The 18,364-nt window shown below is 37.0% G+C and overlaps 1 protein-coding gene across 2 annotated transcripts in view; it reads right to left on the bottom strand.

The window, feature by feature from the left end:
- Positions 1-2,128: 2,128 nt before the first annotated feature.
- LOC149848533 (uncharacterized) overlaps positions 2,129-18,364 on the bottom strand; it is a 43,355-nt gene continuing 27,119 nt past the window's right edge. For both annotated transcript variants that reach the window (XM_089995956.1, XM_089995946.1), the window contains 6 exons: positions 17,670-18,335; positions 16,610-16,684; positions 16,194-16,264; positions 16,062-16,119; positions 3,174-3,447; positions 2,129-2,996 (listed from right to left, as the gene is read on the bottom strand). In XM_089995956.1, the coding sequence (XP_089852082.1) occupies positions 2,269-2,996; positions 3,174-3,447; positions 16,062-16,119; positions 16,194-16,264; positions 16,610-16,684; positions 17,670-18,335 (1,872 nt within the window). In that variant the 3' untranslated portion in view covers positions 2,129-2,268. The remainder of the gene's footprint in view (positions 2,997-3,173; positions 3,448-16,061; positions 16,120-16,193; positions 16,265-16,609; positions 16,685-17,669; positions 18,336-18,364) is intronic.

The raw sequence follows: 18,364 nt of genomic DNA on the forward strand, positions 1-18,364 counted from the left end.
GATTCAGGTCGAATGTGGTCAATAGTCAATACCAAATGCAACTAATTGAATATTGACTAATCAGAGTGACAGAGTCAGATTTAGATTTAGATGGAGGAAAGGCAATGCTGAATCCATTCAAATACATGTAATCAAATTCAACAATCCATTGGAATCAGATATCTGTCAGATTTGGTTAAGAAATCATAAACTGAATCCAAATCCGATTATGATGTTTTCTTTACCAAACCTGCCTAATCAAACCTGAATCCGAGTCATTGAATCCCTAAAATTCATACCCCAGTGTTTCCTCTTTCATACAGGAGCACAAGTAATACAAACAGCTTAATATGAGCAATATTAACAACAGAATAATCAAGCCGGTTTAACTTGAATAATTAAGAACTGGTGAACCCACCATAATAAAATGAATGATAGAATAACCGTGATGTCCTTTTGCATTGAAATGCATATCATGCAATTAACATAGCACTAATATCTCCATGTTATCAGTAGCTAAAACACTCAAAATCCTAGACTACCCTATCACCCTTAACATAAGAACTTTGATTCAAATCTCCAAAAGAAAAAAATAACCATTCAACAGAAAATCCAAAAAAAATCATAAGAATAGCACAAACCCTAGAGAATGAGCCAAAAAAACCACAAGAAATCACATCTACAGCAACAACAAATCTTGGGGTTTCTAATGGCACCAATTCAGCAGAAAATCCACAAAAATCATAAGAATAGCACAAACCCTAGAGAATGAGAAAAAAAAACACAAGAAATCGCATCCACAGTAACAACTAATCTTAGGGTTTCTAATGGCACCAAATGACCACATTCATATGTTGATTTTAGGGTTCAGAAAGAAGGTAGATGAAGGGGAACATGATGCATTTCACATTCTAGATCTTAGGGTTTAAACAAAATCCAACAAATAAGGAAAATTTGAAGATGAAACAGAGTTAAACAAGCATTAATTTCCATTCCTATATTGTTTTCTAGGGTTTTCACTCACCTGAGAATCACCTTCCTCACAGATTGCAGTCGCCCTCATCTGAGAGAGAGAACCTCAATCACAGGTTGGAGTCATCGTCCTCAGAGAGAGAGAGAGAGAGGAGGGAGCGGTATCTGGAGGGAACCCTTGATATCTCAATGTGCAGAGAATTAGGGTTCCCACATGAGGAGGTGGGAACACTATTCAGGGAATTCTAAAGTTTTAGAATTCTCTTTCTTAAAAAAGATGAGCATCCAAACAAGAGAATCCTAAGTTCTAAGAAATGTGAATTCTCATTCCTCAGAATTCACATGTATCCAAACACACCCTTAGCTTCCTCTTACCACAGACAAGTTGGTGTTAGTCAGACATGGGAAACTATCAAATATCTAATAAAACAATTGAAAACATTAAAAACTAAAATAGCATTAAAACAGCTACCTCCTTGGGTAGAAAAAAATGAAATGATACCTCCACTCAAGACTACAAGAAATCTCAATACAAAGTGTAGGATCAGAGCAGTGAATTATATCTTTGTGTGTCCACAAGCATATTACTTTTTGCAGAATTGTAGTTCTAGTTTAGCGTGAATAAGAAGTGAGTTTTCAGATTCAGCAACGCAAATAACATCCAGAAGCAGTGAGTGGAAACACGCACTTATAGGTAGTTTTTATCCTAAAAACACGGAGAGAGAGAGAGAGTCTGCCATATTCTCTGTCACACGGATACTCCATTTTGCCTCCCGTTCCACATCAACTTATACTGTTATACACTAGTCATATTGGAAACTTCATAAAACCACCTTATTCCTGTATCCACAACTGCATCCATGTGACATATGTCACTTCAATTTACACAAAAGAACTGTTTTGCATGGGTAAGATATAATGAAAAGAAATTAACAGAAAAAGAAAAAAGAACTTAATATTATTAAGAGAAACGAATGTACACCTGCATGGGACTCGGCAGAAAAGGGAAAAGCTACAATATGGGTAGTCAACTCAAAAGATGAACCAAAAATGCTAGCAAAGCCTGGTGACAAGAAGCAATCTTCCGAGATGAGGCTGGATATCAATGTGAGTGGAAAGAAAAGAAATCATCTTGATCGCAACTAGCATGCTAGCTTTTGAAACTATCTTATATAAAAGCATACAAAAGAATGGCTTCGGATAATTACAAGCGGTAGTGAGATGGATAACTTGACCAGGTGGTTAAGTCATAACATCAGCATTAAATATTTTTTTTCTAGAACCTAAGAGCACTGTAGGATAATGTACAGCAAAGAGTCAGAGAATCATCGACAGATCATCCATGGGAACTGGAAGGCCCATATAATCCTGCTCATGGTCTTGTATGCCATCATCTGGAAAGCTCAACCAAGTACCCAGATCTTGGCCTTGGCCAACAAGATCAACAGAAACATCCAATTCTTCCATTCCAGGTAAAGGCAAATGTGTAAGGTCAATGGCTCCCTCAGGAGCCAGAAGATCTTGAGTGATCACACAAGGGTTGGATAAAACTTCTTTGACTTTATTGCTCCCATTTGTAGCTGTTTCACTGGACTCTGTCATTGAATTCAACATGGAATCAGGCACTTCTGCAGGCCTACCAAGAAGACCATTGACAGAAGTTGACAATTGAGCTGTTTTTTGTCTAGGTTTTGTCTTAGTCTTCCGCTCACCCCTGACAGTGCCAAGTGTGGGCCGACCAGCTTTTGGCACAGAGTTTCTTGTTCCTTCTCTGTTGTGATCCCGATCCCTCTCACTCCTCTTTCCTTTTGTTCCACCCAAGAGGCTACTGCCAAGGTTCGACGTACCTCTTTCCACATTGCTTACAGCATCAAGAAATAATTCCCTCTTTTTCCCTCGATTGGACCACAAATCATCTTTAACAAAGCTTTGGTCTGATGAATGAGCAAGAGGCTGAAATTCATCAGATAAATCCTTGTTAAGACTGGTCATATGATGTACACACTGCTCAGCTGGATTTACAAGAAGACCAGAAGCCAAAGTGCCTGCAGCAGCAGATGGACAAACATAAGGCAAAAACCGAAAAATAAAGAAAGAAACCCTTAGAAAAGATATGTCTCGACATAAGAAACTAAGTAGCTGGATGTAATTAAAGTAGAAAGACGAATCCATACAAGAACTCTATAAGCGAAAGTTCCACTTATAAGTGGCAAAGCATATACCTGTTGCCTTAGGTTCAATCTGTGGCAGAGAAGCCTCAAGCTGTGGTTTTACAGTCTGCCCCTCTTTACTAGCATCAGTGCATTTAGCATCACTGCTGAAGATGGGTGCAGAAAGATAACCATCCTTGAAGAGATGCTCACTAAAGTAGCTTGTACCTGTCTCTTCAAGCTTCCTACACCTTGCAAGTGTCCGCTTAACGAATGCCAGAGCAGCTTGTTTTGAGATTTTACTGCCACCACTTTTATTATTTGATGCATTACTACCTCGACAAGCCTGCCAGAAAAAAATTATATATATTAAGAATGATTATAGATAGCAGGAGCTTCATGCTTGTAATGAAAAGAGGCGGAAGCACCAATAGGGCAAAAAGTCACTCCTTAAGAGTGACTACAAGAGCCAAGAACACAAACACCAAATGTGCACACACAAAACTCACAAATATAGAAAATGACTTAAAGTCATAAGTTGGATTTATTGAAGAAAGGAAGAGAAGGGTATAAAAACCCATACCTTTACAAGGGGGAACCTCCTCTTTATATAGAGGAGGGAAGCACTAAAGAGGACCCATAAAGGGGGCTCCCTTCTAGTCGTTGGGAGCCCCAACGGTCATAAATATGACTGTTGGGGCCCCAACGACTAGATGGGTGGGGCCCCTTTATGATTCCAAAAAGCAAAAAGACAAAAATAAAAAGGAAAAAGAAAAAGGGGAAAAAGAGAAAAAGGCAAAAAAGAAAAAGGTACATTTGGAATTACCAAAACACCCCTATCGGGTTTTTGGTTTATACAAAACAGGAAAAAACTATATAATTATGTATATATACATATATACGTATATATACTTATATATATATACTAATGTATATATATATATATAAGTATATGTATATATATATTTATATATACATAATTTAACATGCCCCCTCAAACTTTACGGAGAAAAGACCGAAAGTTTGTCAAGAAGAAACATGAATCGTGGAGTTGGGAGCGCCTTGGTGAAGAAGTCAGTTAGTTGATACTCTGAAGTGACATATGGCAATGTGATGGTCCCTTTGAGATATTCGTCTCGAACATAATGGCAATCCATTTCGATATGCTTGGTCCGCTCATGAAAGGTGTGATTGCTGACAATGTATATCGCACTCTTGTTATCACAACAGAACTTGGTGGGAGTGGAAATGGGAACGCCCATGTCACCAAGAAGACTTCTGAGCCACACAATCTCCATAGTTGTCATCGCCATAGCCCGATATTCAGCTTCAGTAGATGATAAGGAGACCTTCTGCTGCTTCTTGCATCTCCACGAGATGAGAGATTCACCTAAAAAAATGCAAAGACCCGTAATTGAAATCTGATCATTGGGATTTCCTCCCCAGTCAGCATCAGTAAAAGCAGTCAATTCAAGAGATGAGGAAGAGGATAAGAAGAGTCCCTTGGAGAAGGTATTTTTGATATATCACACAATTCTCATTACGGCCGCCATATGAACCGTAGTAGGAGCGTGCTGAAATTGGCTCGCTGCATGAACCACATGAGCTATGTCTGGACGTGTGATGGATAGATAGGTGAGGGATCCAATTAATTGACGGTAGGGGGTTGGATCTTCAAGAAGAACACCATCTTCAAGTCTTAGTTTCGCATTGATAACTTCAGGAGTCTCCACTTTCTTTTCATCAGATATTCCTGATTTGGTACAAATTTCTGCAGCTAACTTCATTTGAGATAAGATGTACCCACGCGCAGAATAAGCCACTTCAATTCCTAAAAAATATCTCAAATAACCAAGGTCAGACATATCAAAAGTATCTTTTAATATAGACTTAACATCATTTACTCCCTTTTTGTCATTCCCAGTGATGATCATATCATCAACATACAGCAGAAGCATAATAATGGAGTCACTTGTCCTTTTGACAAAAAGAGCAGTGTCAGTATAACAAGAAGAAAAACCTAAATTGATTAATACATTACTAAACCTGTTATACCAAGCTTTAGGAGCTTGCTTAAGTCCATATAAAGCCTTTTTTAATTTTAAAACTTTTCCATTTAAATTCATACCTGGAGGTGGTTCCATATAAACTTCTTCATTTAAATTACCATTCAAGAAAACATTTTTAACATAAAGTTGAAAGATGGGTCATTTTTTAACAAAAGTTATAGCAATAAGGGCTCGAACACTAATCATTCGAGCAACTAGGGCAAAAGTTTCATCATAGTCTACCCCATACTCTTGGGCATAACCTTTGGCTACCAACCTAGCCTTATATCTTTCTAATGAACCATCACTCTTAGTTTTTACTTTAAACACCCATCTACATCCAATGGGTTTCTTGCCATTGGGAGGATCAATGATTTCCCAAGTTTGTGCCTTTTTAAGGGCATTAAGTTCAAGCTCCATAGCTTCATTCCAATGATCATATTGTTTAGCATCATTGTAATGAGATGGTTCATGAAAGGAGTGAAGAGCAAGAAGACATGCTCGATAATTAGGGGAAAAAGAGTCATAAGAAACAAATCTATTTGGAATCTTAGGAATGCGATTTGATCTTCTTTGAGAGGTTGCTTCTATCGACTCATTTTGAGAAAATCTTTCAAGGGCACATGGAGGATTTCTTTCATTCCTTCTAGAGTAGACTTGTATTTGTCTTGAAGCATTTTCTTATAAGTTTTGATCATTATTTGGATGTTCAACAAGATCTTCATTAAGAGGTTCATTAAGATCAATATGATCATCTATGATGTTTTCTTGAGGTAACAAGTCAAATAAAAAGGAATAGTCAATATTTTCATTTGGTTGATGCGAAAAACCATTTTCTTCTTCGAGGAATGTGACATCTTTTGAGATATAAAGTTTATTATTAAGTATGTCAAAACATCGATATCCTTTTTGTTTTTCGCCATATCCCAAAAAAATACATTCAATAGCCCTAGGAGAAAGTTTATCATTTTTGCGAGTTAAAACAAAGCATTTACATCCAAAAATTCTTAATCTTTTATAATCGGGAGACATATTGTAAAGTTTTTCAAATGGAGAAAGATTTTTCAAAGAGGATGAAGGGATTCTATTGATGAGATATGTTGAAGTTAGAACCGCTTCGGCCCAAAAGGATTTTGGGATATTTTTTGAAATCAATAATGTTCTTGTAGTTTCTATTATGTGCCTATGCTTTCTTTCCGCAAGGCTATTTTGTTGCGGAGTGTTTGGACAAGAACGTTGATGACAAATTCCATTTTCTTTTAAGTAATTTTGAAAATCATTAGACATATATTCACCTCCCAAATCGGACCTAAGAATAGATAGATTTCCCAAAAAATGATTTTTAACCATTGCATGAAATTCTTTAAAGAACGAGAAGACTTCAGATTTGCGACTTAAGAAGTATATCCACGTAAATCTAGTGAAGTCATCAATAAAGACCACATAATACGAAAAACCTCATTTAGATAAAATTGGGGAAGGTCCCCACACATCGGAATGAACAAGTTCAAATGGCCGAGTGGCAAAATAACTTCTTTGAGGAAACGGAGTAGTTTTAGATTTCCCAAAAATGCAATCTTTACAAGTCATGTGATTGTCTTTACAAGTATTGTTCAAAAAAGGGAAAAGAAACATTTTTACAAAATTTGGATGACCAAGTCTCTCATGCCAAATTCCAATACTTTTGTCTTTAACAAGATTGCAAGATGACTTAGATGGAAGCGTCAAAAAGTCCATAAAATAGAGATCACCCCTTCTATGGCCTTGCCCAATCAGCTTCTCTGACTGGAGATCCTGCACGATGCAATCTTTAGGTGAGAAAGAGACTTGGCATCCATGGTCGGTGATTTGGGAAACGGAAAAAAGATTTAAATTAAGTTTTGGAACAACTCTTACTTTAGGAACAAAAAAGTTTTGAGAATTTTTTAAGTCAAGTGTTCCAATACTTTCAATTTTTAATGACGTTCCATCGACCGTTGAAACATAGGAGGACATGGGTTCAGAAAAAACATTGGAAAGGGAGGTTTTATGAGATGTCATATGGAAAGAAGCACCAGAGTCTAGTATCCACATACCTGGAGGTGATGAAGAGTAGGCGATGGCAGCTCCGGATGTTGAAGGAGAAGACTTGAGAAGGTGTTGGAGAACTTCGGAGATATGATGAAGAGTTTCTTTGATATCTCCTTCTTTGGTACTTTCTTCCTTCTTTGGATAATTTTCTACAACCGCGGCAACCTTTCCTTTAAGCTTTGGACAAACCGGTCTAATGTGCCCCGGTTCATTACAATAGTGGCATATGATTCCCTTTCTAGGCCCATTGATATTTTTGTTAAAGTGGGGAGGTCTATATGCTTTAACATTTGATCCGGGCCTATTAACGGCCAAAACTTCATCATTCCTAATGCTCAAGCCAAGTCGAGTTTCTTCTTGACATACCTCGGCAAGAGCATCTTCAATAGGTAGGGCTTTGCTTCTATGGAGAAGAGATGCCCTCACTTGTTCAAATTCCGGGCGAAGCCCATGAAAGAATTGAAAAAAGTGCTCATTTTCAATTTGTTTCCTTCTTAGTTCAATGTCTTGTGGAGCAACTCATTTGGGCTCAAGAAGGGCAAGCTCATCCCAAAGAGGGGTTAGAGAGCTAAAATAGTCCCGGACACTCATATCCATTTGTTTGGTGGAACGAATTTTTTCTTGACAAAAGAATTGCCGAGCAAGATCCTTTTGGGTATACATACCCTTAAGGAAAAACCAAGCCTCATTGGCTCTTCTAAACTTGGCAATATTGGCACAATTTTTAAGATCTACATTGTTCATAAACCATGCCAAAATTTTGGCATGGTTACTTTCCCAATCCTCGATTTTCGATTGATGTTCATTAATGGCTTTGATGCGCTCATCGCCATCTAAAGCCTTTTCAACTTCATTTTCAATTTTGGTAAGAACAAGAGAGGGTTCGGGAGTAGTCCCCATAACAAAACCCCAAAGTTCATTACCTCTTAGATGATTTTTCATAGCGGAGGCCCACATGAGATAGTTGGACCCATTTAGCTTGAAAGAGAGCTTCACTTTAGAGTCACGTTCCATCGGCACAAAATATACTTCCTTTCTTCAAAACTTTGAGAGGCACGCTTTCCAAGATGACAAAAGAAAAGCCCAATCACCAACCGAGCTCTGATACCATGTAATGAAAAGAGGCGGAAGCACCAATAGGGCAAAAAGGCACTCCTTAAGAGTGACTACAAGAGCCAAGAACACAAACATCAAATGTGCACACACAAAACTCACAAATATAGAAAATGACTTAAAGTCATAAGTTGGATTTATTGAAGAAAGGAAGAGAAGGGTATAAAAACCCATACCTTTACAAGGGGGAACCTCCTCTTTATATAGAGGAGGGAAGCACTAAAGAGGACCCATAAAGGGGGCTCCCTTCTAGTCGTTGGGAGCCCCAACAGTCATAAATATGACTGTTGGGGCCCCAACGACTAGATGGGTGGGGCCCCTTTATGATTCCAAAAAGCAAAAAGACAAAAATAAAAAGGAAAAAGAAAAAGGGGAAAAAGAGAAAAAGGCAAAAAAGAAAAAGGTACATTTGGAATTACCAAAACACCCCTATTGGGTTTTTGGTTTATACAAAACAGGAAAAAACTATATAATTATGTATATATACATATATACGTATATATACTTATATATATACTAATGTATATATATATATATATTTATATATACATAATTTAACAATGCTATCCAACTAAACGATGAACTGAGCTAATAGAAACATGTTAGAATACATCTGACATGCTACAGGATAAAATATTATTGACCTGGCAACCAAGAACAGAAAAGGTTAAAACTATCAATAACTTTCTAAACCAAAGATACCAAAATTTGAAACAGAAAAAAGCTTTCCAGGTCAACGCTCCATAGTAGTGTATAAAGACAGGAGATTTAGTTTCCAAAACACACCACCACATCTCCAGAGTTATAAATGTAATATCGTGTGTTTTTACACTGTATGAAATTCTGGATTTCTGAAAATTTGGCTAAGTGTGGTAGAGACATCGGTAAAATACCCGATGTCAGGTAATGATATTTGAGTCTGGGCTTGGCCCAGGTCTCATAGACAAAACCTAAATGAGCCAACTGAAATGTGATAAAAACTTTTATTTTTTACCTTTAAAATCAAGTGAAATTCGGGTTTAATTTAGGCAAAATTCGAGTTATATATCATTAGATGCGCCTCGAAATTCTGAGTTCAACGATATTTGTTTTTCTAAATTCGGGGTACAGTTGGCCCGAAAATCGCATTTTTTCAAAAAAAGACCTGTCTCGATGGGACCGGGTCTAGGTTGGATCGGACCGGATCCAATCCGTATGGTCCAAGTTAATATGGATCTGGACTCAGTCCAAGACCTATATTAATTAGGATCTGGTCCAGTTCAAGATCTATATGGATTTGAATATGAATTTAGATCTTAGATCTAGATCTCGATCCAAAATCCAAGTCCAATGAAATTAAAGCTTTAAATTTAAAATATAGGTTTAAATTAAGAAAATGTAAGGTTAAAAAGACTCTCAGAGGGATAAGGTACCCTCTGAAAATTGCAGATAAGGTAGTTAAAAAGTAATTAGGGCTCTCTAGAAGAGTCATGTAGTTACTATAATAAAAAAAAAGAAAAGAGGCAAGTATTTGAAAGAGGAAAAAGTTGGAAAAGACAACAAAAGAAAAAAAATTAGGAAAGTAGGTTGGAGATAGAAGAATTCCATATGGAAATTCTATCTCCAGCCCTCGTATGAGAAACCCTAGAGGGGGGCGTCACCCTCTAGAGGCCCTCTTTAGTATATAAACTACAAAAAAAAAGAAGAAAGAGAGATAAAGAGAGAAGAGAAAACATGGAAGAGGAAAAAAAGGAGGAAAAGCCTTCTTTCTCTCCGGTTATCTGTGGTTTTCCGGTCATTTTCGAACTTCAAAAAAAAGGTACGGGTCTCTCTCTCGATTTGAATAGGAAGAAATAGCATAAATAAGTTCACGTAATGTTTTTGGGTGGTATGAAAAAAAAGGAGAAATCCGATTGTATTAGGTATATATATTCATAACGAAATATGGGTTGTGTATATATATACATACATATATGTATATATTTTTTATACACATTTTTTTGGATATATATTTATATATATATATGAGACGTTCACAAGGACAGATCTGTACTATCATGTGTACGGACAGATCTGACCATTGTAAAGGTGGACAGATCTGTCCCATCATGTGTACGGTCAGATCTGGACAGATCTGTCCACTGCAAGGGTGGACAGATCTAACGAGCCTCACGGACGTGCAGATCTGGTCCAGATCTGCATAATGATGGGTGTATGAGGATCCAACGTTAGATCCCCCCTATGTTGTTCATGACAGCCATATATATATAATAGTGAGTGAGGTTCAGCCAGGGTTAACCAAAACCCGCAACCGGCAGGCCTGTCAGGCCGATTCATCCATATCAGCGTGGATTTCAAAAAAAAACCATTTTTTTGTGCTGATTGTAAGACATTGAAACAGAACTCCAACTAAGCATATCGAATTTATTTTTTTTTACTCTGCTAAGTTCTGCCAAAACCTTTTAAATCATCAGTAGCATGATAAAAAATAAAAAAGGGCTTTTGTTAAGCCCAGCAGTCGGCTAGGCAGATTTATAAATTGTTAAACCCAGCCGACCGTGCAGTTTCTCAAACTGCTGAGCTCAACCGACTGTAGTCGGCTGGGTAGATTCACAAACTGGTATAGTTTCAAAAAACAAATGATGAAAAGAACAACTATATATATGTATGCATATCCCACACTCAATGTACAGATTTTTACATGTTAATGACTACCGTGCATACTATGTGGCTGTTAATGAGCACTGAAATTTCACTAAGAGTATGTGCTCTAGTGTTGAAAAAGGGTCATCATACGTATGCAGAAATTAGCATGAGTGTTAATACAATAATGGCAGAGATGTGCATATTATGAACACTCAAATTGTTGAAGTTGCTTATTGTTGTATTGTCAATAATCAATGCATGCTTGAATGAAATGCATAAGACAAAATATGAGAACAAGATGTGTGTTCCAAGCGTGTGTTCATATGCATATGAAATTGTTATACATTCTTATTATGTGTGCAATAATGGGCATTTGTGAGCATGTTGAATGATTGCATAAGTTGCATACACATTGTGGTTTTTGCATAAGATGCAGCAGTGGTTTAATGTGAACCATTGTAGGCCATATGGGCCGCAAGCAGGTGTTGCGCTAAGCTTTGTTGAATGCATTGCAAAATCCATAAAATTTATTGGTTTTCTAAATTAATTACATTGTTAAATATTGTAACAGGCCAAGGTCCCTTGTGTTTTGTATGTTGATTTGCAAAACGAATATTATGTAAAAAAAAATCTTATAATAAAAAGATAAAAGAGACAAAATAGTGTAATTAATGTTTCTTCCTGGATATCCCTTCCACAGTGTGGGAATCAGTGTTGTGAAAAGCGTCGAGGCGTAGCGAGACGCTCCACCAAAATCTGAGGCGAGGCGTAAACCTCGAGGCGTAAAGCATAAGCCTTAAAGTTTTTTTTAACTTAAAAAAACTATAAAAAATATCTAAAATTATAAATAAATAAAAAAATCTTTATTGATGAAGCAACAACCAACAAGAAATAAAAAATCTCAAATAAATACTGAAAAATATGAGATTAACATGTAAAAATAACATTAATGCAACAACTTGATCTATGTGAGTATCTAAGAAATAAAACATGAGCATTCATTAAATAAAAAATTAACATTAACAACGAAATCATAGGATTGTTGGGCTGCCAAGAGACATCATTTGCAAAAAATGAGTGTAACTGAGATGTGTATGCTTCGATGGATGTGTGGAAATACACTAAAAGATAAGATTCGAAACGAGGAAATACGTAAGAAGGTAGGTGTTGCATCCATTGAAAATAAGATGAGTGAGAATCGTTTACGATGGTTTGGGCATATTCGGCGAAGGCCTAATGATGCTCCGGTTAGAAGGATGGAGAAATGGGAAAATCTATTAGCTAAAAGAGGTCGGGGTAGGCCTAAGAAGACTTGGATGGAGATGATAAGAAAGGATATGAATGCTTTGAACCTCACCGAGGACATGACATTGGATAGAAATGATTGGAGGAGAAGGATTCATGTGGAGGACCCAAAATGATTTTCTTTTTGGTTCATATTGCCAACCCAATTGTTTGGGATGAAGGCGTTGTTGTTGTTGTTGTTGTTGTTGTTGTTGTTGTTGTTGTTGTAACATTAACAACGAAATGCATATTAGCATTAACAATGTCATGTCATAATTAGAAAATGCATTTTAGCATTAACAACCAAATGTTAATATATATATATATAGGGTTGTGTAATTGCATGACTTGATTTTGCCACTAAAAGGGTTTAACATCACATTCTAGAAGAGATTATTGTTGCTACTAAATTGAATACATTGAACAAGTTGACACGGTGATATTAATTTTCTATGAAACGAAGCAACTAATCGCAATGACTTCATTAACGTGGTTTCTTTGAGTGTCTATTAGACTGCAAATTGTTGAACCTGTTACTAAGGGTGTCAATGGATTGGGTATGACCCGATCCTGACACATATTGGATCTTATAGGGCCAGGGTTTGGTTGCAAAGAAGGGATTCTGATTAATTATTCAGGTTGGACCCATGAGGTCCGATTATTATATGGGTTAGGTATGGTTTATAAAATTTTATACCAAACCAGGTTTGATCGGAGTTTCGGTTAAGATTCTCAAATTTTCAATGTAAAATAATTAAAAATATTATTTTGTCAGGTATGGACTGGGTCTAGTTTATGTAATTTTTATCAGATCTGGGTATAGTTTTTCTTATAAAAATCCAGTTAAACCCGAATCTTGATCTGATATCTACATTACTTAGTCGGATTCAGGTTTGGACCCACTTATTTTAACATAGATCCAACTGATGAGTTGTGGAGCCTGATTCAATGTTTTTGCCCTTGCAGTAAGGGGAGTCCGAAAGCTCCCCCCCCCCCCGACGCGAGTTCCGCTCGGGTTGTCGTGCTTGCTTTGTATAAATTCTTTCTTTTCTTTCTCTCTTGTATCTGTCCTTGCCTTGTAGTAAATGCCTTTTTTACTAGCAGCTTAGTTAAAACTACGTAAAAAAACCCTAATTTTTGGTCAAATAAGGGCTTTGACCCTCATTTGACTAAAAAATTCAAGGCATATACGCCTCGGCTTGAGGCGTGCGCCTCAAGGCGTATGAGGCACATGCCTCGGGGCTATTGCGCTTTGTACATGCACCTTAAGGCATAAAGCCCTTCGCCTTGAGGCAAGACACACTTTTTGCGCCTTAAGGAGCGTTTTTAATAATACTGGTGGGAATCCTAGATGGTGGTTTTGGGAAACCGTGAGGATACTAAAACTCCATTGTACCCCTGAACCAAATATGGTGGTTCAACTCTCGGTCACGGTTTTAAAGAGATTTTGTCACTTTGCTTGGGGGGGGTGTTATTGGTATACCAAGAAAGTGGCATCAGTGGATGTTGATTTTCCTGGTGTCCCGACATTAGATGTTGATTTTTAATGTTCCGATAGATGATGTTAATTCCTGATATAGGTCAAGGGTGAAGCGTGAAACTTAGTAATAAAAAATAAATTGTGTGTTAAGTTACAACTATGAACCAAACTTGAACTTTGAGAATTTGTTGTGGCCGTTTTGAGTATCTGCGGGTTTTAATGAAAAGTAAAACTAAAATTGTATGCATTTAATAGGAACATGCATACACGAGAAAAATCTGATATTAAGTTAATAAGTTACTCATGCATGTGCATTGATATCATGCATATTAACTGTTTTGCATTAGTCATGCATTGTTACCTCTTCTCTTACATGTGATATATTGATTGTTGCATGATAATTATTCTTAATTGCATGAATGGTTATTTGAATTATGAAATTGTTGTAGTTATATTCCTCTAAAAATGTCACAAGAATTTGATTTATGTTTTTATTGCCCATTTGAATTGTTAGAGGAATTCGTACGCTGGATCTGTGATTCTGACCCTATGCTCTCTATATTTTTCACAGCCTCTGAAGCCTAGTGATGAGATCGACCGCCATAGGGAGTCTACGAGACCTGCGTGACGGCTTTGACATTTTGCTTTGAGACAGTGTGGCTCTATTTTTATTGATATTTATTTGATTAATGTTCTTAAACTTGAATTATTGATGAATAAAGTTATTTTAGTTTGGTTGATGGTTGATGGTTAATGTAAGATTCCTTGTGGTTTGGATTGTGTTATGCTTGTAAGGCCCCGGATCTTTGGGTATGGTTTCCACAATTGTTTAAAAAAAAATCACTTTTCAATAGGGATGAGTTGGAGACGTTACAATAAATCCTTTCTCCATAAGTAAATAGTGTTTCTACTTGTGCTGCTATTTTTACCGATGATCTTCTTAGTATCAAATACTTCTAATGAGCTCCAACCTCAGTTCTCATTTCCAAAACATAACCCCACCTCTCCTTAGTTAAAATCCCTTTCCCCATGAGTAAATAGCACTTATGCTTCTTCTGTTGTTTCTACTAATGATGTTCCTTTAGCATCAAGTATTTCTGAGGATTTCCTGTAATGAAATAGTGGAAAATATTGAACCAATGCCACTAAGGGTTTACAAGATCACAAGCACAATGTGCACAAGCACAAGTCCACTAAGGGACAATACAATAGCCAACAAAGGGCAACATAAGAGGATAAAAAATATATTCACTTTATTGAGCAAATGCTTTAGCAAAAAGCATTGAAGGAATAAGGGGGAAACACCCCTATTTATACACTTCAAAAGGGAAGAAAGAGAGGCCATTGGGGGCACTAACATAGAGATATTGGGGCAACGTCTCTATGGTCAATTGACCATAGAGCCCCCAATGGATTATGTGATTTACAAAATATAAAATAAAAAAAATAACTGTTTTCTAAAACAGTTATTTATTACATATGTGAAAAGACAAAAATGCCCCTAATAGGAATTAGCTATTACAAAACAGTTTATATATATATATATATATATATATATATATATATATATATATATATATATATATATATATTAACAATTCCAACTATGGCAGATGCTGAAGCATTGCAAGATGAATGGCTTGTAAGGCTTTAGGCTTGTATAGTCTAAACTGGCTGCCACCCAGCCAAAGCCTAAATCTTGCATAAAAGATAAAAAGTTTGGCCAACCTAAGCTAAAGCATTAGGGAATAGGTGGGAGTGCCAAACTTTTCCAGTTATGAGAACATTAGAAATGGATACAAAGAGAGTACTGATAGTTCCCCTCCCCCCCCCCCCACCCCGCCCCCCATCCCACCAATTTCAGGACCTGCAGGGGCAAGAAGCCCCAAAGGGTGGTGGACTGTGTGGACTTCAGGTGCTTGAAAGAGTACCTTATCCTTTATGTTTTTCAGTAAAGCCAAAAGTGTTCACTAATTCTCATGAGGTGACAGCATAAAAAAGGAATCAACCCAACCATCTACATTGCCCTCTGGAGAATACTTTTACATGCTTCGTTGTTGAAATGTTTCTGCTAATAGTTATTGACAGTAAACAACGAAAGACTTATTACTAAAAGCACATCATGATACCAACTCATGCATAGCCTTTAAGTAATAGGCAATGAAGTACAACTTACCCAAACAGACAATAAAATTTTATTAATGTGATGAAAAGAAAAGTTCAGAAGTTCAGTACTAAACAAACAATACAAAGTCATGCTAAATTTGGATTAGAAAAGCCTAGTAATTAATGTAAGAACTATCAAAAGACTGCAAATAACAAAAGGAGAGGAAAAATCACCATATGCTTTTTGTATGCTACTTCCACAAGTTTATTCAGTGCCAGACGTTCAAGGGCCCTGCCAATAAAACTTAATGAATGCTGAAAGACATTGTTCAACAAAATCCCCAGTCAGATATACACACATCTCACCTTTCTTGAAGCTCGCGTTCTCTAAGAACAGCCTTCTCCAACTTGCATAGCTGATTTTTCTTTTTCTTCACCTACCAAGGGAGAAATATGAACAAACTATTTATTAATCAAAAAGTTGATCAGGAATAGCTGTCTTCCATATACTGCAATTCAAATAGAACGTAAGAATAGCTTCATCCATAGCAGGCAAAGCATATGAAGCTATCCTTTTAGGTTCGCAGCTGAACAAAAACCCCTTTTTTTAACTGAGGTGGAGTACATTGCAAAAACTTCTTTTCTTAGTCAAGACTGCTAAATGACGATCATGCAGCAAACCACCCCGAGAGAAAAATATCAGAATGAATGAAAACCAGAACAACAGTCTCTAATATTGCCAAACCAAGTACACAGCCAACAGAAATTTTAGTAGAACTAACCTGTTGAAACAAACCCTCCTTAAGATTGGAGATATCTCTGTTAATCTCATCATCTTCTCCTTGTGCCAGATCAAGCTGAAAACAAAGGAAAAGAACTGGACAATGAGAACGATAAGTGAAGATGTAAAGACATCTGCCTGGACCATCCTTCACAACTATAAGTGCAGTTTTCTGGTTTCTGAAGATAAATGCTAGTCAAATTGATTGCAAAAAGAAACTGGCAACATAAAGAGAAGATGCATGACAAGATATATGATAAGAAGAAAAGCATGACTTTCATTAGTACAATAACAGATATGCAGACTAATTACTACTGTTGCTGGGATTTTTGTCTTTTGGGGGAGAGAGAGAGAGAGACTGTTGCTAATATTGTTATTGTTGTCAATAAACTGCAAAAGATTTATCGATAATTTTCTACACCTTCCAATGAGTTAACTATTAAATGGGAAAGCTGTATAACATTCATCAGACTCATGATCACATCTCTAAACATTAAAAAGTCACTTGCAGAAATACATCTAAAGCTTGTCAAGAAAGAACATCTGGAAGCACACCCTAAGGTTCCACAACAATAACAATAATGACAATGACAAAGAAAATTTATAAAAACATTTGCTTGATGCAAGAAACTTAATTGAAGTGTAGGGATGCAAACGGGTCAGAGTTCTGACCCAGGGCTGAACTAGATCCAACTCATACTGTCCAATTTAGATAGTATGCATCCAAATATGGGTTGGATCCAGAACAAATACTCAGGTCTATTTGGATCCATATCGGAATCAAATAGGCATATATCGTGTGATCCAGGTTGATTCACTAAACAAGGCTTGTGTCTCAACCAGATCCAGACCATTGTGTGATCCAGAACCAGACACACTCCAGAAAATAGATCCAGTATCAGGTCAATCCTGATGCAACCCATATACAACATGTTTGGATCTTTACTGATGTCAGAGAAGATTTATGTTACAACTGTGACAACACTGACAAGTTATTATGAGCACAAATTTATGCACCTTCAATAACACAAGGGCAAACAAGTGCTAAGAGTGGCACCTACCACCACTTCTGGGAATAATCCAATACTCTGAAGCTCCAACAGTATCCTGTCATCCAGTGACATTTGCTGATAACAACAATCAACTGAAGTGATGCCAGAAAAGACTGACTGAATCTGCTGTGATCCATTAACTCTATGATGCTCGCTAGTATTTGAGTGCCACATGACACCATCCTCCAACACAAGTTCCTCCTTATCTGTTAAGTTCCCAGTTTTCGGGCTTCTAAAACCATTTGACATAGTACTTCCATCATATGAGAAGTTGTCAAGGGAATGATAATTATGGTTCCTAAGCTCCCCCTCTGATTCAATTTCAAACCCATTCCTGTCCATATCTTTGGATTCACTACCAATATGGCTATAAGGACCACAAGGAGAATCATCACTTGTATATTGATAAACATCTCTTTCTATTCCACCAATGCAATTAAGTTCGCCAACCTCATCTTCCACAATCAGGGCTGCAAGAAGCCTCTGTGAAAGAGGTACAATCTTCTCAAGCCACCTGTCATTTCCTAATTTCCCAGTATCTGCATCCTGTGATTCATCAACAGAACTTCCAGTCTTGCCTGACTCATTCAGCCCCACTTCGCTTGACTGAACTGGTTGTTTCTCTTCAAACACAAGGTCAGGGGATGATGCAAATGTTTCACAAACAGATTGAACCTGGAAAAGAAAAAAACTTGATCACAACA

Source organism: Nuphar pumila, chromosome 1 (genome assembly GCF_984573655.1).
Source record: "Nuphar pumila chromosome 1, dmNupPumi1.hap1.1, whole genome shotgun sequence".
NCBI lineage: Eukaryota > Viridiplantae > Streptophyta > Magnoliopsida > Nymphaeales > Nymphaeaceae > Nuphar > Nuphar pumila.